Here is a 24,282-nt window from a genome sequence, read left to right on the forward strand (position 1 = left end):
GTCAGGAAATGCACACACACCCCTTGCTGCCCTGCTGGTAATCTGTGATGTATGCGTTGCTTCAGGTTCCCTGGGCCCCTATTAAGCACAGAGATATTCAATACAGAGTGAGTTTCAACTCAAATTCACTGTGTCCCTCATCTAATCAAAAGAATTAATGGAAAACTCACCACTTTGTCAGCCGGGCTGTAAAGCTGAGTATTGTCCCCATTTACAGCAATATAAAAATAACTCCTTTGAAACCATACCCACTCAGTTTCTCCTTATATGCTAATGAATGTCACAATTTCAGAGCCTGAGGAGAGATTTCTTGTACAACATTTTCCTGCCTTAACATTGCACCTGTTCCCAGCTCCAATTGCCAGGTTACAAACATGAATTAACCCTAGTTCCAAATTGATTCCATTCCATATTGCTAAGTTCCTGGGGAGGACAATTTACATCTGTGAATTGCTTCAAGACTTTGAAACAGCATTAAAAATTCTAACTTCATCACCAGATGTTTGTCAAACTTAAGATATGTATTGTCACCACTACTAATAATCAGACCCCAAACCAACCTTTCTATTGACACAATTGTTACCCTTTCTTCATTTATAAAACTGTATAATTTCAATACATTTTGTAGTCACACTGATACCTAATACAATGTCTTGAAGTAACGAACTGTAACTAAGCACACCGCGACATTACGGCAACTGGTTGGTTAATAAACCCAAACCCAACCACTTACCTTTGTTATGGTTTTTAATTAATGTCATATGTTGTATGAAGCAAGGCACTGTTTTTGTGTCGAGACTGTTTGGAATACTCAACTTTTGGCCTATGTTTCTCTGTTTAAATCAGCCTACGACGATGCAGGTGTGCTATGATGAATGCAAATGAAGCCAAAGAGACCAAAAGGAGTTGGGAGAAAAAAAATGAATGCAGGCGAGAGTCCCAACACCTACGCACCCTTGCTTTTTACCAACTGTAGGCTTGGCTCTCAGTGTTTTAGAACCCAAGCAAAAGGAGATTGCCACCATTTATGATTCTTCACTGCATAAGATGCTTTGTTGCTTGCTAATAAGAAACATTAATAAGAAAACACAGAAGCATTTTGAAGAGAAGAAACAGAATCCCAGATGAGGATGCTCTTATTGAAGACGGAAGAAGCTCCGGAGACTGCAGGGGCAGCAAAGAGAGAAGTTTAGAGATCTCAGCAGGTAAAGAGGTAAATTCAGGATGGCAAGAAGCTACCAATACAAGAAAGCTAAATAGAAAAGAAAACTGCTTTTACTCAACGCCTGGGGTCATTGCTTCAAGACACGCCAAAGCTTTCTTCTATTTACACAATGCTTCCCTGAACCCTGTGCTTTCTAGAACTAAGCATTCAGAGAATAAAGTCATGGAAAGCAGACACCTTTGACCTGTAATAAGCAATAGGAAGAAAAGAACGGAGACCTGGTTTGCTTTCAGGGGTCACACCTGAGTCAATGATAGGTGATCAGTGGAAACGTATGCAGTTATACAAACATTGAGTTCGAGCTGTCTCTGAAGTGAAACAGCAACCCTTTAGAGACACATTGAATGTCTTCCCAGGCTTGCAGAGAAGGGAGAACCAATGAGTTACCACTTCCTAACTCTAAGGAGAGCTAGGAAGAACAGCTGCTGTAAATTAGATATACTGCTTTCTTTTTCTCCAGCCCTCCCCTGGAAAGAAGACAGCTGTCTACCCTAAAGCCCCCAAAAGAGACACAGGGGCCAAAACTCCTTGAATTCTGTGTCAAATTGTTTAGAAAAAGCTGTCATCTGACTGTGAAACTTGCGAGACACTAGTTATCAAAGGAAGAAAGGGTCAGAACTCGCTCTCCAGTCCTGACTCACTGCGGTGCTTCATCGTGACTCAGGCCACCCTACAATCCTGCTCTTGTTGGAGAGCCTTCAGGATATCTCCTGCTCTTCAGGATTTCGAAAGCATCTGCACTGCAATTTATGCCTCCACAAACAAGATCTAGTGTTTATCTTCTTCTTCTTCTTATAACGCACAAAGAACGTGTCTCACTGCTTATCTCACTATAGGGCTTCTTCCACATTCCTCGGGTCTTTGCCCATTTTTAAACATGGCCTCCTAACATTTTGGCCTTAACTTTTTAACCTTCATGATACGTGGTCCCAAATTACCTCTGATTATGTTTACCAGGGTTAGTACCCGATGCTGCTAGCCAAGAACTCTGGCAGATAGATAATAGCAAAGACCAAGCCATAGAAGCAAATTCAGTTTGATGAAGATAAATGAACAAAAGGGGAAATGGTCAATATGGTTTGACAAACTGTAAGACTTTATATTTAGTTCTAAATTCAACCAATGAGTTCTCTCTCCCTTCATGTTTTGTGAGAGTTGATTAGAGTTCCTCAATCTTAACCATCCATGAACGTGAGAATTATTTCTGAAGTTTCTCTCAAGATGTTTGCAGTGTCACCCCACTCTGATTCTTTGGGGTGTTCATTATTGATTATTCATTCACTTTTCCAAACTATATTTCCATATTTACCCAGGCAGAAATATAACCGCAGATCTCTCTTTAGCTTACACACACACACACATACACACACACACACACGCACATGCATACACACCATAAACTCCTTGACAAAACCATTATAGGATGAAAGAAGACAATAGTTCATGACCCTGATCATAAATAACCTTTGTTTGTTAATTACAATACATTGTAAAGTAGATAATAATGATGTATATGATAATAATAATATGTAGCCCCTAGGATTGTTTAAGTATTAGATGGAGTGACACAAATCAACATTCTAACTCACAATGATCTCACAATCCAACAATACAAACATTCAACACCCAATTTTATGCAAGTTAATGTTGTTGAAAGATTGAGTCCTAGGAGACTTCAATACACATACCACTGTGAAGTGTGTTGTGTCTGTGTGTGTGTGAGAGAGAGACAGAGAGACAGAGAGAGAGAGAAATCAGTGAGGGCATACATATCCACTAATATGTATATCTAATCTCAATGTCTGTTATAGCTGCAAGACCATCGGTTGTTAAGCTACTTCCCATCTGAGCACAGACGTTCTTTTTCTTCTATTTTTCTCTCCCCCTCACTGGTTTTCCTCTGTCAGAACAAGTAAAAGAATTCCTGTCTTGGGCCAGAACCTAGAGTTTTCAGCACTCACCTCATTATGTATTTGCTTTCCATGTGAAGACAACAATTGAAAAGGGGTAAAATTTCCTCTATCTGGTTACATCTAGAACATTCTAGAATATCATCATTTATACTGAACCATTGTGATTATTTATGTTACTTTATTAACAATAATTTTCTTTACATAAAATCACTTTTAAATTTAAATATATTTATATGAAAGAAAATTCATTTTACTCTCTGTAATAATAAAAATCACCTAATTTCATTGTAAATTACTAATGACGTATGTATCACAATTTGGCAAGTGTGAGCCAAAATGTCCTTTTTTTTATGGACATTCAGAGGCTGTACTGAGCAGGAAATGAATAGAAAGTCCATGACATTTGCCTGTTACTAATATTGCGGGCAGAGGGGGAGTGTGTAAGGACGAACATATGTTGATCGGATCCGGTTAGAAAACGGACTGAGAGAACAGTCCACAGACAACATTCTGGGGTGTGAGATCATTTTGAATCCCACACCATTGTTCCACAATAGCCCAGGAGAACAGCTAATGTTCGCTTAATAGAATCATATTTTGCCATCCACAGCTAACACTGCTACAAATAAATGTCTAAAAGCTAGCAACGTAAGAGATCACGGTGTCTCAATTATCACCCCCAGTGGTGTGTTTTAACCAACTGACACCGTTTGATCCAAAGTTAAGAACTTAAAGCTGTTTTTTAATGTTTCACCATCAGTACTGCCTACTCTGAATTTTGGTTAACAACTGAAAACCAAGGTCCTCTGTATCCTACCATGTTTTCCCTGCATAAGTAACCTCACAAGCTTTGAGAGGGAAGTAAAACACACGCCAGTAGGTTTAAAAATCCATGTGGAGTCTTAGAATGACACCAAACTACTTACTATTGGGTAAATAACAAAGTCCACCATATTTTCTACTGAGAGCATAAATACAGTGCTGCTAAATCATTCCTTTTTATAACTAGGTGGACTGGAACACAAGGCTATTTGAAATACGTATTCTACACTGATAACTGGCTGATCAACGGCTCTTTGGTCAATACTCAGCAGGTGCCAGGGATGCTGTGCTCTATTGCGAGACACCCTTTCTGCCCTTCAGGGATCCCCTCATGAAATGACAGGGCAACTTTGGCAGAGAGTGCACTCAAGTCAGAGAAAGCCAGAGGTCTTGTCAAGTCAGCTGTCAGAGTTTCTGCCACAGCAAACCAGAAGGCAGACCCCTGATTGACACCTGGAACATACTTCCCCATTGGTCTCATATGACAGAGAAAAAGTAATGGTTCCTGGGATTTCACAAGGGATGTGACCTTAGGATGCCTTCCAACTCTCAAGATTATCCCTGTGGGTAATCTTCACCCTTGAGTACTGTAACAGCAGACCGCGTAAGCGGCCTTAAGTGCAACTTTCTTCGCACTGTTTGGTAATGCCAAATAAATCATAATACACCTCTAGGAAGAACATCCTATCCCCCAAGGCTTACAGAAAATTACAAGGACAACACCAGCAAAACCATTTAGGTTAACATAACTCCACACAGAACACTACAACTGGTATCAGATAACCACCATCTGATGCTCTGGGCTGAAAATGGAAGTGGGCCAACCAAGTCATGCAAGACAAAGCTACTTGAATTAACATCTAAAGTTTAGCTACAGATAGACCATCTTTAGCGCATTCCTTCCACTCAAATGCATCATTTTTCTTATTGCAAAAATGATTATGTACCTGTAAGTGGTGTCTACTGATTCAAACATTAACAGCTGGGTTTTCATCATTTAAGCATATAGTAACAAAGCACTAATAATCAAACAGTATACCGTACTCAAAATTTATACACTAAACAGCTGAGAATATCCATTTTGGTTTTGCAATTCCACCACCACAACAAATTTGCAGAGGCTGCCTAGCACACAATCCCACAATCAGCACACAATGTAGCATACCTCACATTTGCATCAAGTTTGTCCATTACAGGAAATGGGCATGAGTGTGCTGGATGTCAGTGCCCACAGGATCCTGCAAGGAAAATAAGATATTAGGCAGGAAGGCAACATGGAAAAATAAAGGTCTTCATTACAGGAAGAAAATGCCAAGCAAGTATTGCTTTCTATTGATTGGGATTTTCATTTTGTAGGATGATTTAATAACCAGTACTATATCAAAGAGCAACTAGCACACTGGGGGGGGGGGAGCATGAGGCACTTTTTCTGAATGCTACAGAAAGATTCTGTTCCACTGATCTCCTGGGATGAAAGGATACAGGTTACTTCTCTTCACTCTGTGCTAATCCACTTACTTGTTTTTCTTTGTTATTCCCAGAAGCATAGCTTATTTCTATGATCTGCCTTAATACACTAACGAGTGAAAATAGGTAACTACGCTGCTATAATTAAAATAGTATGTGGTCTAAAATGGTCAGGTATTTTTTACCTAAGAGGTCTTTCAGGTTTGTTACTTTTTATAAACAACAAAAGTTGGGTATTTGATAATCCAGTAAATACTTGTTTTCTAGCCAGAAACAGAAAATGTGTGCATGCATAGGCAAATATACTTTCTAGGGAGTCCAGGAACCAGACTCCTTATGTCTGTCATCTGTCTATCATCTGTGTGTGTTAGTGCAGGCTCACATCATGCATGTGCTCATGCATGTAGAGGCCAGGGTTCGACGGTATGCAGCCTCCTCTATCACTTTGAACCTTGGGTTTTGAGATTCTGTCCCTGAACCCGAAGCTCACCAGTTTGGCTAGACTGGCTAGCAAGGAAACATTAGGGATCCCTATCTCCGCCCTGCCCCAGCAATAGGCTCACAGACCAAGACTGGCTTTTACATGGGTGCCAGCAAATGTTTTAGTGACTGAGCATCTCCCTAACTCCAGTCTAGGAATCTTGAGTCTAGATATTCAGGACTCCAAGGCTCACTTGTGGTTTCTAGGCTAAGTAATCCTAGCGTCCAGGTAAAAAAGTTAAATCTCTGATTACTGGGAGATCCTTGGATGGAGGCTTTCAGAAGCCCCTACACAACTCTCGCTTAACCAAGTTAGCTTTGTTAACCTCCTATGCAAAAGAACCTTCAAGGTTCGCCTCCTTTTTGTTCCACCACACATTCAACTAGAGGATGCAAGGGGCAGAGTCCAGCTGCCTCTTCAGGTTATCCCGGGCAAGCGCCCTTTCCTTCCAGGCATCATCATCATTCACGTCTCAGAGCACGGGAGAGATCGTAAGAGAGCATCGCTGGGTTAGCTTCCAGCTCTGGTAGTCTGTAATTCCATCTGTGGCTTTTCTAATTGAATCTCACCAAAAAAAAAAAAAAAAAAAAAAAAACCCTCCAGGTTTGTTTATCTGCATAAGAGAACCATGAAATTCAACCTAAGCCTTTAGATGCCTTGGCTAGCATCAGGAAGAAAATGGTCAACCGTGAGAGGAGGGGAGGACATAGGACAGGCCTTCTGCTTTTAGTATTTAGTATTTATTAGAATTTCTAAGTCTAACACAGACCTGGAATTTTTAGGGTTGTGACAAGTGAAGGGAAGGCCCAATCTGCAGGATCCTAGGGCCTCAAACCCACAAATACACACACAGTCTGAACCAACATACCTCTGCCCTCCACTGCCTTCCATTTGGAAGTCAAGCCCAGTAATATTTTATTTGAAATATACAAGTGCAAAGCCCTTACTATTGAGTAGCAGGGTCCCTCCTTTTTGTAAAACCATTCCTGAAGTGATCATATCTGTTCAGGTGGCGTGTGTGTGTGTGTGTGTGTGTGTGTGTGTGTGTAAGGTTCACTATAGGCACCCGAAGTTGATCTCCATTGTGGGCTACTCCCAGATCCTCATGGCCCACCTGACATCTCATGCAGGACGATTAAAAAGCATTTTCAGTTGAACTCAACACTCCACCATTAAACTCAGTTACTCACAAGGAATTTCTTTTCCTCCATCCAATAGCCAAACCGTCCATTCTGACCACTTGAAAACATCATCTTCATTCCCCTTTTCCCATCCCCCCTTGCTCAAAACCAGTAGCATATGACCTGAAGTCTCCGCCTCTCTCCCTAGACTACGACACTCTTGATTTGGTTTCCTTATTGACAGTCACTGTCACTTCCTCTCCCCTCTAGCATGTCAGTAATTTAAAAATATAAGTCATGAGTTGGACGGTGGTAGCACAAGCCTTTAATCCCAGTACTTGGGCAGTAGAGGCAGGCAGCTCTCTATGAGTTCAAGGCCAGCCTGGTCTACAGAGTGAGTGCCAGCATAGGCTACAAAGCTACAGAGAGAAAGCCCTGTCTCTTAAAAAAAAATGTAAGTCTCACCATTTCTTGTATGCATATGTTATAGTAGTGTGGTGATTTAAACGACCGCTATAGACTCATATGTTTGACTACTTGGTTCCCACTTAGTGGAACTATTTGGGAAGGGTTAAGAGATGCCACCTTGTTAGAAAGTGTGTGTTACTGGGGGTGGGCTTTGAGTTTTCAAAAGCCCAAAACCAGGCCCCATCTATCTTATTTCTCTCTGCCTGAAATGTATTGATCAAATGTGAGCTCTCAGCTACTGCTCCAGTGCCAAGCCTGCCTAGCAGCTACCATTGATGTTCATGGACTAACCCTCTGAAACTGTAAGCAAAATCCCCAATTAAACCCTTTTCGGTATAAGTTGACTTGGTTGTGGTGTTTCCTCACAGCAGTAGAACAGAAACTAAGCTAAGTAGCTTCCAATCACTCACAGCGAAATCTAAACTGGTCGTCATAGCTAATCAGACCATACACACATACGATCTGGCTTGAGCTTCCCTGCAAACTCAGCTCATCCATGAGCATGTCTTATTGCCCGCAGCTGTGCCATTTCTCTTGAACATCAAAAGTAGACACACACCCCTCAAGAACTCTGCTTTGGTTTCCTCTTTGTGGATTCAACAAAAATTATTCTCTCACTTCAAATGGCACTTCCCCAGGAAGTCTTTTTTTCAACATATAAAATCTCAGACCTCATTTCCGGAAAATTCCTGTCCTCTACATTGTATTGGTTACTTTCTGGTACATGCATTTCTTCTAGTCAACTGCCTTCTGATTTGCGTTCTGTTTCCGTCACTTCAGTGCAAATTTCCATAAGTCGTTATCTTAACCACTCTAAAATCCTCAAAGCCTAGAAAGGTTCCCAGCACATTGCAGTCTCTCTGCAGACATGTCAATCAAACTAAGTAATTCATTCATTTTGCAAATGAGGAAATTGAGTTTTGGCAGTCTGCAACTTTCTCACTGTGGCAGGGGGCGGGATTTCACAGGAACATCCTCAAGTATAGCATTATAAGTAAAATGTAGCAAAAGTCAGGGTGGAGAGATGCTTAGCAGTTAAGGGCACAGGCTGCTCTTCCAGAGTCCTGGGTTCTGTTCCCATGGCAACTCACAATTATCTCTAATAATAGTCTCAGGGGATCTAGTGCCCTCTTCTGGCTTCCACAGGCATAGTCACCCACAAGGTGCATAAACATGTATGTAGGCAAGCAGTCATACACATAAAATAAAAACAATTTCTTTAGTAGGTGAGTCCATTTCATTTTAATTAGCTGTGATTAACTATGTAGTTATGAATGCCAGACACTGTTTCTTTTTCCTCCCATCTTTGAATCTTTATCTCCAGCTCAAAGATAAGGAGACTGAGGGTCAGAGATTTTAATTCACTTTCTAAGCTACACAGCTAACGCATGGCAAACCTGGGAACAGAACACAAAGCCATAAATTCCAGAACTCAGGGTTTATCTTGCATAGCCCTGATGATGAGACTATATGGGTATGGTTTCTCTGACATCCCTAGGGGATGTAATCTCACAAAAAAAACTTCCTGTTTCTCTAGTTCTTTGAATCTTTCTGGATCCTCTTCCTCAATGAACTCTGAATCTTGGGTGCAGGAGTTTTGTTGTAGATATATTTATTTGAACTGGCCACCCTAACACACTGTTAGCACTGTTTTGTTTTTGTTTGTTTTTTTTTTTTTGTAAAGGTATCCACCTGATTAGAGAACTTTCCTTCATGACAGATGAGGTCTACACTTATCTGTGTAATAAATATTTAGATATTTAATGAATAAATTAAATTAATAAATACTTAGATATAAATATTTAGAGAAATATTTAGAGTGTAGTTAGGGATTATGCTGGTTTAGTAAAGTGGTGGTTGTAGGTTCTTCTCCAAGAGCCATGACTTCACTAGACCCCAAATAGTTGAGTAGGTTTCCAGTACCAGGATTGATTTTCTCCTTGGTGAGCAAGTCTCAGCTCCATTTAGACAGCTGTTGGTTACCACCAAAGCATGAGTACCACTAGTGCACCCCTAGAGTTACTGTGCCCTGTTGGTCACTGTTGTGGTTCATAGGCATCACGGCTGGGTAGGACTATTGGTTACTTCCTCCCTTTGGAAACCCACATGGCACCTTCTGGTACCATGAAAGCTGGTCCTCAGGGATGAGGTTTTCAGTTCGGCTATAGCTCAGATCCTCTGGGTCCTATATCCAAAGGGCATGGTATCTTCAGCAATAAGGACTTAACTTTTACTTCTGTGGGCCAGCCAAGCACAATAGCTATAACCTGCAATATTTTCTGAGTCTCTTGGACAACCCTCATTAACAATTCAAATGGGGGGGTGTCTTGTGCTTCATTGGGGTTTGTTTGATTGATTGGGTTTGTTTGGTTTTGTTTTTGGTCAGTCTATGGCTCTTGTAGGGAATGTTGCTAACCCAGATGGGAAATTCTCATTTAAACTGTATATATACACAAATAGACTTACATGTATTAGAAGTACTAGGACTTTTGGTAGATAGTTCATATATGAATCTGTATGGCTTTTTCTACACACCCTTACTGTTATTTTACCCTCCTGACCCCTTCTTCCCTATTTACCTCACTGCTCCCTCTCTAATCCTGTCTCACATTTTTACCAATTCCCCCCTTCAGATACCTGACACCCTACTATTTCCCTAGCTATTGCTCCTTAGCCCCACCCCCACAATGGTGTTGTTTTAATTTTTCTGGTTTCAAAGTTTACTGCTTTAAGTCAGTTTGAGTTAGGTTCTGCCACAACACAAAGAATCTGAGATGCAGATTAGAAGAGAAATCCAGGTAGCAAAAAAATGATTGAAAGTTAAATAAAATTGAGTTTACATTTGAAAAATGTTATAATGCAAGGTGGAAACCACTTATGTTCATAACAATGTTCAGTGTTGCATTTTGCTCATTGAAAATTAAAAGTATGGCCGTTATGCTAACAAGTGAGACAGTAACTATTCTGTTAAGGGGGAAGGACACCAAGGCAAATCAAGGATGGGTGATTAGCACCTATTCTCGTTTGACTAATCAATTACACGCCATAGTATTTTGTGCTGTTTGCTGGGAAAATTTAGTCAGAGCTATGAGCACACTAGTATCTCTTATTCAGAGAATTTCACTGTGTGTGTGTGTGTGTGTGTGTGTGTGTGGTGGGTGTGTGATGAGTGTTTTTACTCACTACCCTTAGAATTCTGGCTTAATATACTTCAGAACTTTAATTACTACTTAACTAACTAACAACACAAACAGCCCCGAGTGTATGATATAGTCATACGAGTTGCATCACTTCTATAGAGCTGTGTCACTTTGAGATTTAACCTCACTTTTCCCTTCTACCCCCAAGCTAGCGGTTTGTTAATGACAGTTATGTTATATACTATTGCTTAGTCTACGAGAAATGGAGATGTGCTCCCCATGTGAATCTCTTTCAGATAAACACCTGGTGATTGTCTCTACCAGAAAATGAGCCTGGTACATTGGTGGGAGGTAGGTGGGGGATGAAGAGAAAGCCTAACAAGTCTTTCTGTCATGTGAGGGACAGTGAGTGTCTCAGTATTTTCTCAGGAACCACAACAAGCTGAGCCACTGGAATTACTCAAACACTGTATGTGTCATAAAAGAAAACGACAGGAGGATGCAACTCAGACTCTTTGGGGTTTATTTTCTTTGATGGACATGTCCACACACAATGCTGTTCCTCAAAGAGTAAGAGGGGAGGGGGAAGAAGAATTCATCTTCCTAGCACTCCACACTGTTGATCTGAGGCCTCAGTTTTCTGGCTTTTAAGTTTTTAAATGACTGAAGGTATGAAAACTCACAAGGTAAGTGCACCTCAGAATGGTCTGAAATACTGCTAGGCAACTGTCGTTAAAGGTTAACAGAAAGTGTGTGGTTGCATCTCTATTATAAGAAATACGCACACTGGACTCACCTGCAATGACCCCCACCTATTGGAATGGAAGATCGATGTAGTTTGGTATGATGCCAACACCTGCCCACCTGCAGCTAAGTCATAACCTCAGCTTGATTGGCTGTGTCTTGTTTGCTTTCCCTGGGTTTGGTTACATGGATGAATATCCATGCATAACTGTGCTTAGATGGACCGCATTTCTTTATAGAATATGGCTACATGGGTTACATTTCTGCATCAAAGGTCATACTCGATATCTTTGTTTTGGATAAGTGTCAGGAATAAGTAAAACATTATGTATCTTAATAGCTAAATCAAGGCTATGAGCCTGGCATGCTACGAGCACTGGACAAAGGGGTTATGGGCTGTGTGTTCTCAGCCCTACCCTGCTGCTACTGACTCACTGTTCCTCTTAATAAAATCTATCAAGGGCTCAGTTTCCCCGGATGTGGAGTGGAAAGTCACAGATTATTGGGTAAGGTGAGTGCAAAAAAAAAAAAAAATCAGAGAATTACAGACTTCAAACATGAAAGGAAACATACATACTATATCAAACATAGCCTACCCATCTCGTAGATAGAACTAAAAAATAAGAGTATGTATTTATAAGAGTTAACGTTATAAAGTTGGGAGTGGTGGTGCATGCCTTTAATCCCAGCACTAGGGAGGCAGAGGCAAGCAGATCTCTGTGAGTTCGAGGCCAGCCTGATCTATAAGAGCTAGTTGCAGGACAGGCTCCAAAGCTACGGAGAAACCCTGTCTTGAAATCCCCTCCTCCCAAAAAACGAGTTCTTCACTCAAATGTATGTTGCTGACCTCCTCACCTCAATGGTCTAACATGCCCCCAACCTTAAGCCATAAGGTACATGGTGCTACCAGCACCACCCTAACAACCTCAAAACAGCCATAAATTCTGTGTTGGCTGTAATGTCCACTAGCCCCAACTCTTTTAAAGTAAAAAATGTGGTATAAAATAAGAATCATCTAAAGATACAATTGTGAAATTGTCACTAAACAAGAAAAATTGTTCTCCTTAGCGATTTACTTGGACTTCTTTCTGAGAAAACACTTGGAATTTGTAGGATATTGTTTTCACAATCTTTCTAACCTCCACCGATTGATATATTCATTTGTAAATACCCTCTTTCCAAATTCATATTATTTGTTTTGTTTAAGTGTTTATGTTTCAGTGTGCAGATGCAACTGTTTACAACACAAATGGAAAAGAAGTACCTGTGTTTCACAAGTTGGATCTACGAGAATCGGTAGCTAAAATGCTACTTGAGCTAAGTCATCTAGGATACTTAGTCCTAAGTTACAACCACACTTCCTTAAGTTTATAAATCCATATTAGTATGCTGGTTTGTGTGTGTGTGTGTGTGTGTGTGTGTGCATGTGTGTGTGTGTCTGAATGAATGTAAAACACTCTTTAATCTTATTTTCAAAAATAACTAAGGAAAACATTCATGGGTAAATAAACTATTACTCAGTGGAAAGTTTAGCAGCATTGCTAAAAGCTGTTATTTTAAGCAGTGGCAACCACAGAAGAGGCACACTCAGTCTGTGTTGCAGGGAAAGCAATGGGGCATAGGAAAAATGAAGAAGGAGCAGGAACTTCATGTATAACTGAAGGGAACAGACCTAGAATGTTTGTAGAAAATGGGCTTTTTACAAGGTGGGGATTCCCAACCATCAAAGAACATAGTAAGTACAGGAGGCTTACCAGAGACAAACTTGGTCCAATTAAGGATGGATCGTTGCCTTTCAGGATGGAAAGGAGCTTAAGAGAGACTTAAAATAGATTTTGTGACCACTTGATCAATGTCTCCTTTTGACCAGAGTCTATGAAGAGAGATGGTGGCAAGATCACCAAGCACCTGTTGAATGAGCACCATGATTTGTCATTGGGGAAGGAATTAGCCCCATATTTGGGGCCCCAGAGCAGGGATGGATAGAACTCCAGAGCAGTTTGAAGCTTGCCATTATAAAGATCATTCAAATCGTGAGAGCTTTCCACTTATTGACCTGTGTGCCTTGGCAAGAGGCCACACAAATGGAGGCTCCAAAAGAGGCCAGAAAACCATCAGTCACATCTGAGGGGAGGAAGCAAGACTGAGACAATTTTGAATTTCCAAGGATATCCAAGCACAATGAGAACAGAACAAAGTAAGAGGCTGTTTATGGTAGTGCTGTAGTTTTCGTGCATGAGAATCACCAGCGGGCATTTTAAAGCAAAATGCCCCCTCTGGTTTCCTGAAGACGAGGAGTAGAGGATGACAGTAGAGAATCCGTGTTTATAATAAGCTCACGGATACTGTTGATGCTGCTGCTCCAGAGACTCACTTTCAGGACCAAGGTGGTGCCCTGGCTAAACATGGTACTCATACCCCTTGAGAACCAACATGATGACAGGGAACAGTTGGCTCTGGCACTAAACGCTATCACACTGTATGGCAGAAATGGGCTCTGTTTTCATTTTCCAATTCACAAAACTTTTATGTCATAATTACGTGCTTGTGTGTGTGCATTTGAGAGAGAGAGAGAGAGAGAGAGAGAGAGAGAGAGAGAAGAACATGGGTATATAGAGGCTGAATACAGGTGCCCTCAGAGTCCAGAAGAGAGTGTTTGATGCCCTGGAGCTGGAGTTGTAAGCCACCTGATGTGCCTGAGTGCTGGCAATCAAACTTGGATCCTCTAGAAGAGCAGCAAACTCTTAACCACAAAGCCATCTCTGGAGTTCCTCATTTTCTATTCTAATCACTGTTGTTTATGTTGATGAGAAGGACTCGGATATGTGCTAATTTATCTTTGAAATCTCCCTGCTGTTTCGGGGGGGGGGTGAAAAAATAGGCCGAGAGTTTGCAACAAAGTACACATCGGAGGGTTTGAACGGAGGAATGGGAATGGATAAATGGTGTAATTAAATTATAGCCTCAAAAATAAGTTTAAAAAGGATCCTCCTGCTATTCACTAATCATTGTTATAATAAAGAAGAACAAGCTTCCAGTTTTTAGCAAGAAGCGCACCATTGTTTTAGTTAGGTGCCCTGGAAGCACATCTTGTTGTATAGACTAAATGCAGATAGTTAATCTGGCAAGTGAAGGTATGAGTGCAGGTAAAGGAGTGATGATATTTAAAAAGGAAGGGAAGGAGGAAGGGAGGGAGAGAAGAGTAAGGAAAGGAAGGGAAGAAAAGGAAAAGGAGGGAGGGGAAGGAAGGGAGGGGAGGGAGGGAGGGAAGGAAAGGGGAGGGAAGAGAAGGAAAGGGGAAGGGAAGACAAATGAGAGGCAGCCCATGAGAAATGCGTTATTCAGACACTGAAACAAAACCCTTAAAGGAAACTCTTGGAAACGAGGACATCATATGCCTCAGACTTGCTTCGAAGAGTAGGCGGTAACTGGGACATCAGTTCTCCCACACCTGTAGTTTGTTGGTTAGAGCTGATCACAGAGGACCACAGGGTTTCCCAGATGCCAACTATGATGTCTATGCACAAAGGGAATCTAGCAGATTGAGGATAGATCTCCACAAACCATGCAGGTGTGTCAGGAAGTCAGGACAATCTACAGGAAAACAGTGAAGGCATCATCAGGAATACAGGGGGATCGTAGGCAGGACCTGTCCCTGCTAGTTAGCTAAGCTCAGCCACACTGTGTGTGCAGTGCACGGGTTTTATGGTGTCTTCTATTTCTTGCAAGTGCTATTGACTTCCACTTATGGCTTTGATTCTTTAAGAATAAATTTATTTAAGGAAAATTAATTAACCTAACGGAAAATGCTGTGCAGATCATGCTCCAGATGGTATGAGTGTTGGCAGGATTCACAGAGGGGCAGAATGCAGATGACTGGAATCTGGGGCACATGGGCATGGTTGTGTAAAGCAGGGGGGCAACATATTGTACCCTTCTATAAAGGGTCACTTAGCAGGTATGTTAGGTTTTTCAGAGCACAGAGCCACACCCCTAACTATCAAACTCTGCAGGTTGTGTGAAAGCAGCCACAGACAAACTAGAAATAAAATTGTATGGCAACATTCCAGCAAATCAACATGGAAATTTGAATTTCATAAAATTTCCACCTGATAATATTCCTAGCAATTTGAAATGTAAAGCGGTTCTTAGCTTGCAGTCCACACAAAGAAAGGGCCAGAGAGTTTGCTAACCCCTAATTCAAAGAACTGAAATCTGTTCCAGTCCTCTCAAACGCCAGAATGACCTTGACAAATTACTTAACTCTCCCTACACTGATGGTGATGCTGTCATCCATATAATGGGGCATGGGTAATACTAACCTCACAAGACCAATATAGAAATGCACACCTATACATGAGGTTTCCAGTGAGTTCTGTGATGTCAGTCTGTTTTTCTTGAAAGATGCATGCCTGTCGTTGGAGAATATTTCCTACCGTGAGCCTCCAAAATGGAAACTCACCAGATGACTTATGCCTCCTGTCCTGGGCTGTGATCACAGAAACTGTCCCTCTTACCCACAAAGAAACGGAGCGTGAGAATGCTTAATGTGTCTTTTCAGCATTGATTTCAGAGACCTTAAACTGGGAGCAACTGAAGCCAAAGTTTTCTTTACACCTAAATTAAAGCTTTAAAGTTGGTGTCTCTCAGGTATGAACGAACCTAAAAGTCTCTCCCAAAATTACATATCCAGAAAACCTGAGAATCTCTGTTTATCAAATACTCTGGTGGTTGTTCTGCTGCAGATGATTCGTGGGGTGATTCAGGAAAGGATACAAGGATAGGGAGCATCCATCCAGTGAACATCGCTTCTGAAATCCTCCTCAATAGTGTTCCTTTATTTGTGTTTGCAGCCCAATGACCAAGAGTCTTGCATTCCAGGATTTGCTGAGCATACCAAGAACAAGGGCTTTGCAGCATATGTATCTCTTCTGCCCCTGTCCTTCCATTGCTGCTGAGCATCCCAGATTAGAGAATAGTTTATGCAGAATTCTATATTCCAAATATAACATGCAAATTATCATATCCAATTAGATTTGCCAATGCAATCTCAATGAACAAAGGTTATTTACAAATTATTACCTGGAAATGCTCGAGAAGAATCCAAACCCTTTCCAGATAAAATGTCACCAATAAATTTGTCACCTCTAAAATGCTCCTGTCTACACTCTCCTCCCAAAAGCATCTCCTCCCTGACTTAAAAAAAAAAATAGGGAAAGTGAAACTGTACCAACAGATTTTTACAGAAGTCCATTTAACACAGCAAAGAATTGTTTTAAGTGGGCCTAGGACCAAATCCTTCTAAGCATCATCCCCTTTTGTCTTCACACAACACTATGAGGCAGAACTACAATTATCCTCATTTCAAAGATTTGTAAGCTGAGACATATAAAACAGGCGCTGTCCAAAGTTACACTAGAAAGTAGCTCGAAAGCCCAGGTCTTTCACTGCTGAACCATCCCATAAAGGATGCCATCTTAAGGAGCCCCAAGCTCAACTTTCCCAGCTTAACTTTGCTTAGTATGTATGAAACTCCTCAAAGATTCCATGACCCCTCAGCATCTACCAGTACCTAAAGAGAAAACATTTTCAATGTGGCCCAAGCAAGGTTCTCCGCATCCTACACATTGAGTTCCTTGTTGTGTTCATGTAAGCCACTGATGTCTGGATGTCAGGGGTCCCTAGGAGAGTCAGCCTATCTGTCTTGCAGAACTACTATTTCAAGTCAAAAACCACCAGCAAAGGGTTCTCGGAATTAGCTAAAGTAGTAGTTTTCCAACCTGCCTTTTTCATAGTGAATTTAAAATGTTGAGAAGAAATGAGTCTATGAGTTCTATGAAAGTTCCCTGGGTAAGCTGTGCAGTGCAGACGGAGTAAGGGACACTACTTCTTTGGAAGGTGAGCTGCTTATTAAGGTTCAAACCAGTGGAAAGTGTGGGTGCTTGTGAACTAGTTGACCTTGCTGGCCTTAAGCTCATCTTTTTCTCTTCCTCCTCCGAGGAGATCCAGCGACTTAGCAGATGGGAAAGTGTGTTGCAGAGTTAGATAACCCAAGTTCAATCCCAACCCTATAGACTCTCTTGCATGTGACCTTGGGTAAGCCATGCTACTTGTCTTGAATTCAATTCCAGAATATAAATATAGGGGAGGAGGATAGCAACTTTATAAATAAAAAATGAACTGATGGGTGATGGAATTATGATAAAGCAACTCTAACAAAATAGGAATTCCAAAAGCTACCTGACTTACAGATGTGCCTTACATAATTCCTTCAGCTTTTCACTTCACCACGAATTCTCAAGATAAAATATTGGGAAATAAACACAAAATTAGCACCCCGGTAGTTAAAAAAGTTGAACAGTGTAAGAGTTATCAGCAAAATTCACAGCACGTGTAGGGTGTGCCATCGCCTTAATTATTTACTATATGGAGGGATGGCTGGGACAAGCCAGTAACGCCTGCCCACGCCTGAGATCTGTGAGTTGGAGGTGTGGCATACATGAACAGAAAGAGAGGATGGGCCAAATGGCACAGAAAACAGAGGACAGAAATGTGCCAGAAAAACCAGGAGCTTCACACAGATGGAGGGATCAGTACTCTATGCAGGGACAGGTGAGTGGGGGGGGGGATGGGCCCGTGGGGGGATGGGCTTGTGGGGGATGAGCCTGTGGGGAAACTCTGGAGTGAAAGGAGGGTGATGAGCTTGTGGGGGATTGGCTTATGGGGAAACACAGGGAATGGGGGATGAGCTTTGGGGGGATATTTTGTGGGGAAACACGGGGAATGGGGAATGGGGAATGGAAGAAAGAAAATGGTAGCTCTGGAAATAAACCTGGCTTCCAGTTCTGTCTTCATCACGCTAGTTGTTTGAGAACAGGCAACATTTACTGGATTTTTCAAAAGATCTCTTGTCACTGGAAAAATCTACCAAAACCACTAGCCTGAGTCCTTGACAGCTCCACTTAGTTTTGACCTTGTGTTCACAGATGAGTGACTCAGTGAGAGTCATTTCTGGAGAATTCTAACTGATTGACACAGACTTGAAAGAGTGTCACATTAAGGAAGGCAACAAAGAACAGGTCATGAGCTCCCAGAGCTGAGCTCTCCGGTAATGACCTTTTACCTTTCTGTCCTGGAGCCTATTTCTTCAAATCCTTAAGAAAGGCTCCAGTTTCCTGCCAAGAAATTATAACTTTTATTTAAGTAAACCATTATTAAATTTTGTAATGCAGAACCAAGAAGTACAGCTAACCTCTGGACACAAGAATTCTTAAAATATCTTGGCCCTGCTTTCCACATCTGTAATTCATGGAAACAGTACTTCCCTAAAGAGTTGATAGAAAAATCCAAAAATGCCAGGTATATAAGACTCAACTTAAACTTTGATAACACACAATAAATATCAAGTTCTTTCTGGGTGCCGGGGAGATGGCTCAGCAGTTAAAAGCATCTACTGTTCTTGCAGGGGACCCAGGTTTCGTTCCCAGCAGTCACATAGTTGCTTACAACCTTCTGTAACTCCAGTGTTAAGGGATCCAGTGCCCTCCTCTGGTTTGCCAGGCATCAGACACGCACCTGGTGCACACATGCCTTGCTCATGCAAGCAAACACCCGTGCAAGTAAAATAAAAATAAGTAAAATTATTTTTGTTGTTGCTGTTTTGGAGACAGTATTTCATGATGTAGTGCTGGCTGTCCTAGAACTCACTATGTAGACCAGGCTGGCCTCGAACTCACAGAAATGCCTCTGCACCTGAGTAAAGATGTGTGCCACTACACCTGGCAAATAAATCATTTTTTTTTAAGAAAAGATCTTTTTGTATGAGTTCTTAAAGGTCCATAGCTTGGATGTGATCAGGTCAAAACAAACAAACAAAAAAAGATGTCAGCACTGAGGAGGAATGGACGAGTTGAATGAGTTTAAATTCTGATTTTTTTAAGGAAACTTTCTGATTGGTATTTAAATTTTTCTTCAGGTATACATCAATGTGCTGATTTCCATTGAGTTTCTTCATTATTCTAATGTAGCTCTGAAAGGGAAGGAAACGCAACACAACTGTCCAAGAAACAAAAGCTAGAGAGAGGAATAGCAAAGCTCCTTAGTCTTACAGAGGCTTCCCACGATGTACTTGGCATCATACAATGTAGTAAGGGACTTGGGGTCTGGATTATCCTGTCAATAATGGGGTATCTTATCATCTAAATTAAGGTAGAGGTGGGTGTAGACAGGGCCAGGCAAAGATCTGAGGCAGATGTTTAATGAGAGATGTGAGTTCATCTCTTATTGGTTTTGGATTTTGCTCCAATCGATTCCTTCTCATTAATACAATGCTTAGTTATTTTTAAAATGTCATCTTCCCAACAAAAAGCTGTATTTGGACTTCGATTTAATTATCTATGTCTTAACCCCAGGTCTACAGCAATGTAGACACCCATTAGAAGTGAAAATCCTTGGACCCTAACCCAGAAACATCAGAAACTGTGGAAAGACAGTCCATTGATATGGGCTCTAACAAGCCCGGTGGGATTAGTCTGTTGCTCATCAAAGACTGAAGGCCAGGCTTTCAACCAAACCACAGGTGTGTGGGTCAGAGCCGATGGATCTGTGGGTTCAACAGGCAGTCTTAAGAAAGTAAGCCTCCTTAGGCAAGCTTGGATTCTAAAGCTTATCAGTAATTGGAATCATCATTACTCAGACACAATTACAACCAGTCCTATCGATTACACAGTTGAAGAGCCATTTACATCTTATTTCTACCTCTGCCTCAATAGGAAAAAGTGAATAGCATGCAGAATGGAGTGCTCAAAGAGCAGGCCATGAAGACCAAGGAGAGAGTTGATGGAAACACAGGAACTTTGACTTTGATGGCAGAGACTGACCGTAAGGTAGTTAATAGCAACAGAATTGTCTTGTTCACTGTTTGGTGCCTTTCACCTCCTTCCGTTTCCCTTCACACTCCCTCTTCTGTAACCCCACCCGGCTACCGCTCTCACTAGACACAGACCTTTGAGCTAACTCTGGATGAAAGAAGGTAGTTGGTTTTCTTCTTTCTTTCTTTTTTCAATGAAGAATTACATATGGCTACTGAACACTATTTACAACCTGGAGTCTTTAGCATCCTTCCTAGAGGCAGACTTGGTCCTACAAACAGGCTAAGATATATTTAAGCTCCTCCTATGTAGCCTGTAAACCAGATCTCATTCATACAAGGCATTGCAAGTGTGAAGGTCCGAACAATGAACTGCAGCAAGACAGCACACCAGCCAACGCCAGCTCCAACATCCAATGAGAACTGGACATGTTATCTTACCTCTGTAAGCTCGAGTTGCTGTATTTCTAAACTGAGGACAATAGAAGTCTCTCTCCTAGGATTCATAATGAAGATTAAACGCAACCATCCACCTAAAGCATTTAGAACTGTGCCTGGCACATATCAAGGGCTGGGTTAATGTGAGTTATTAAGACTATTAATGCCTCTGAAATGTTTCTCAGGCTTCAGCACACTGTGAGTTCTTTGCAGGCATCAATGTTAGGCAGTGAAAATCCAGAAGGGATAAAGGAGAGGGCATGAGGATAGCAGACTTGAGACAGGGTGGGAAGGCTGTTCGCAGTAGCAAGTGTTTGGCTGTAGAGTGGTGCTGTGGAAGACTCCCAGGCTGGAGTGTGAATTATAGTGGTGATTCTCAACTGGAGTGTGGGAAGACAAAGTCTTCCCACAGTTAGCAATGCTTGGGTTTGTATTTGGTTGTTGTAACACTGGGGTGCTATTAATGGATACTAGGGATGTTGTTGAATACCCTATAATGCATAGGACAAGAATCATTTGTCCCAAATGCCACTGCCATTGAGGCCTGAGAAAACCTGAATTCTAATGTAACATGACATTATCTTAATAAGGTAGACGTAGACTCTGGCGCCTCATGAAGATGAAAGCCAAGTGGCCTTTAAAACCCTTCTGCTGCTAATGGTGTTGGCAGTTAGTCCTCAGCCTCAAACTGAAGGCAACATCTCACTTTTCCTCTGTACCCACATCTTCTCCCAAAAATCAAACAATATTTTTTTTCAAACAAAGGTTACACGTTTTTATAGGTTCACCTGAGACACTAGGAAGATTCATTCTTGCTGACACATTGGCAATCGGAGTGTTTCAGTGTCGAGAGAACCCTTCGAAATGAGCTAGGGGCAAGATTCTCCTTGAAATCGTTTGTTTCCACTTTTACAAGTAAAGAAACTAAGACGGAGGGAGACAGAAACCTGAGCTAAGTCACACCATGTGACACTCCTCAAGAATTAATAGAAGGTTTTAGTTGGACATACATGATCACGAGAATCGCATCTTCCCAGCATTTGTTCTTTTGCCTTGAATTTTCCTCATAATCAGAGTCTGTCTCTCTTCCCATCTTTGGAAAGTCCCTAAGCACTGGTTTCACCTGATGGAGGTGGCCGCGGTGAGAGTACAAAGGGGGAAACTGGGCCCGAAAACAGACAAACTGCCGGTGGACTAAGATTGCCAGTTCCTGGTGAAGGGAGAGGAGAAAGGAAAGGTGACCTCAGTACCCCGTTTAGACAACTTGGGGGATGCTGCCTCAGCACCATGGGAAATCAAGGGTACCTACTGGGATGCTGTGCTTCTTGTAAAAACTGCAGGTGTTGCCTTCAGTCTGTGACTACGGGGAAGGAAACGTGAGGATGAGCGGGATCGGGGTGATGGTGGTGAGCTTGTTGGCCCAAGAAATCACATTAAAAGTAAAACCCAGAAAACTTGGGGGAACCAGGCACATTATTGTTCTGGGGTTCTGGGACCCCTACCTGCTCAGAACAGAGGGACTAAAGGTTCAGGGTAACTTCCCTGTGGTTTAGAACTCCTAAAGTTTAGACACCAACCGTGACTCTACCACATAAAAATAATTCTAACAAAGATATTCTCCGCAAGAGGAAATGATGCAAACCCAACAAGAGATTAGAACAAGGATGGATGCATGAGGAAAATAAGCGAAACATCTAAAAGTTACTTGGGAATGTTGGAACATCTGGTTAGTTTCTGTAATTTTTTTTTTCTGTACAAAGGTATTTCCTAGATGGGACCTGCTTCTCGGAACTCTGGGGTCTTGTCTTTTTCTCTGACTTTTTCCTTGTTTCGCAGGCACCAACCGCATCCATCACCAATGTTGTTTTCCTTCCCTACCTGTGCTCACAAGGAACAGTAAGCAACCTCTCCTCCATTGGTCACTGCTGATGAAATCTCCCAGGAGCAGACAAACATCTATCAGCAACCACAAGCCATGGCCACCAACAGCTAGACGGAAAACCGGAAGAATCCATCCCAACAATATGAAGACCAAAAGGGCAAACATTCACCAGTGTGCCCCTCACCAGAACACACTTTCAATTCATGTCAAATCTCTTCCTTAAGAAGCATTTTGTGTTGTTTTCATGGGCCAGGTGGAAAGTCGCCCAGATTTTCTCTTAATATTGAACTCTAAGAAGCCAAGCACTTGCCATGACTTCTTCACCTTTGCCAATTACCATTCCCCTGAATTGAACAGTCAATTCTTTCAAGAGCAGCCAACAGTGTGCCAGGGGCAAGGTGCAAGCCTGGACAGGAAGCATGTTCAATTGAGACTGGATTCTACAAAAGGCAATAGCAGAATGGCCCCTAGTACCGTCAGTGACTGAGACATCCCCATGCAGCACGGAATAGCCACACACTCATGCTACTACACACGCTGCTGCTTATACACACAAGAGCAGGTATCTCATTACACACAGAGGGAACACTCAGTCACACACTCACAATCATCTACAGTCTACCGAAGCATCATACATCAAATTACACACCAATAAAGATAGACACACAACATAAGCTTCTTCCTCTCTTTCTCCCCTCCCTCCTCCCTCTTTCTCTCTCTCTCCCTTTTCTTTTCTCTCTTTCTCTCTCTTCTTCCCCTCTCCTCTTTACATACAACCTCATATAGTCAGTGAACACACCCGCAGTTTCACAAGTACTTACCTACCAAGTGCGGGAGGGCAGCTGTTCAACCTTCAGTGGTCCCAAGCTGCAGACAGGTCCTACCCAGACAGACAGTCCACCCACCCACACCAACACACAGCCCATCCCTGCGACAAAGGCTGGTGGGTGTCAGAAGTACAGAACCCAGAAGCCCCCCCCTCCACCGAACCCCGGCATTCCGCCCCGCCCCCTCTCAGCATCCCCACCTGCACACGTGGGCTCCTGGGGTTCTGATCTCCTGGCGCACTCCCAGAAACACGCGGCTGCGGAAGGCTAAGGAGAGAGGCGCCCTGGCAGATCGTTGCGGCTACCTTTAGCGCAGAGCCCAGCTTCTGCCGCTGCCGCGCTGCGCTGCGCTCCCCGCCACTGCCTGCGCCCTCGCCGCCGCCCCCTAGATGCGGGCTTCAGCCCCCGCGCTGGGGAGCGGGCGGGAGCCTGGCACCAGTTGCAGGCTGGAGACCCCAGCCTGGGCTCACCTGGGCATGCAGAGCATCCTCCTCCTCCTAGCTGAGCTGGGCTCCGTGCGTTCCACAGCCCCCAGCCTGGGCGTTCCTGCCGTCCTGCTCGCTGCCGCCCCCACAGGGCACGCAGAGTGCCACCTGTGCAGAGGGGCACCCTGAGGAGTGGGTGCAGAGGCTGCACAGATCTCACACCTCTGGTCTGACCAGAGTGTGCCTCCCTGACCAGAACCGTACCCATTCGCTGGGGACAGAGAGCGAGCGAGCCCTGGCCTCACCGCAGACTCCTGGGTGACCTTGGGCAAATCTGTTCACCTTTTTTAAGTGCCCACTTCCTCTATTCAGAGACAATAAACTCGAGAATGCGTCTGAGGTGCCTGTGCCAGGGGCAATCCTTCCTTGGTGCAACCTACTTCCTTCTTCTTATGCCTGA

General features: G+C 42.6%; 1 protein-coding gene across 3 annotated transcripts in view; it reads right to left on the bottom strand.

Moving 5' to 3' along the window:
- Positions 1-23,998, bottom strand: part of Htr4 (5-hydroxytryptamine receptor 4) — a 161,584-nt gene extending 137,586 nt beyond the window's left edge. For 2 of the 3 annotated variants that reach the window (XM_057788821.1, XM_057788818.1), the window contains exons 1-2: positions 23,868-23,998; positions 5,126-5,198 (exon numbers count right to left, since the gene is read on the bottom strand). In XM_057788821.1, the coding sequence (XP_057644804.1) occupies positions 5,126-5,151 (26 nt within the window). In that variant the 5' untranslated portion in view covers positions 5,152-5,198; positions 23,868-23,998. Of the gene's footprint in view, positions 1-5,125; positions 5,199-23,391; positions 23,452-23,867 lie in introns of those variants that run through there. The other variant, XM_057788819.1, reaches the window with a different exon arrangement.
- Positions 23,999-24,282: the final 284 nt, after the last annotated feature.

This window comes from Chionomys nivalis, chromosome 14 (genome assembly GCF_950005125.1).
Source record: "Chionomys nivalis chromosome 14, mChiNiv1.1, whole genome shotgun sequence".
NCBI lineage: Eukaryota > Metazoa > Chordata > Mammalia > Rodentia > Cricetidae > Chionomys > Chionomys nivalis.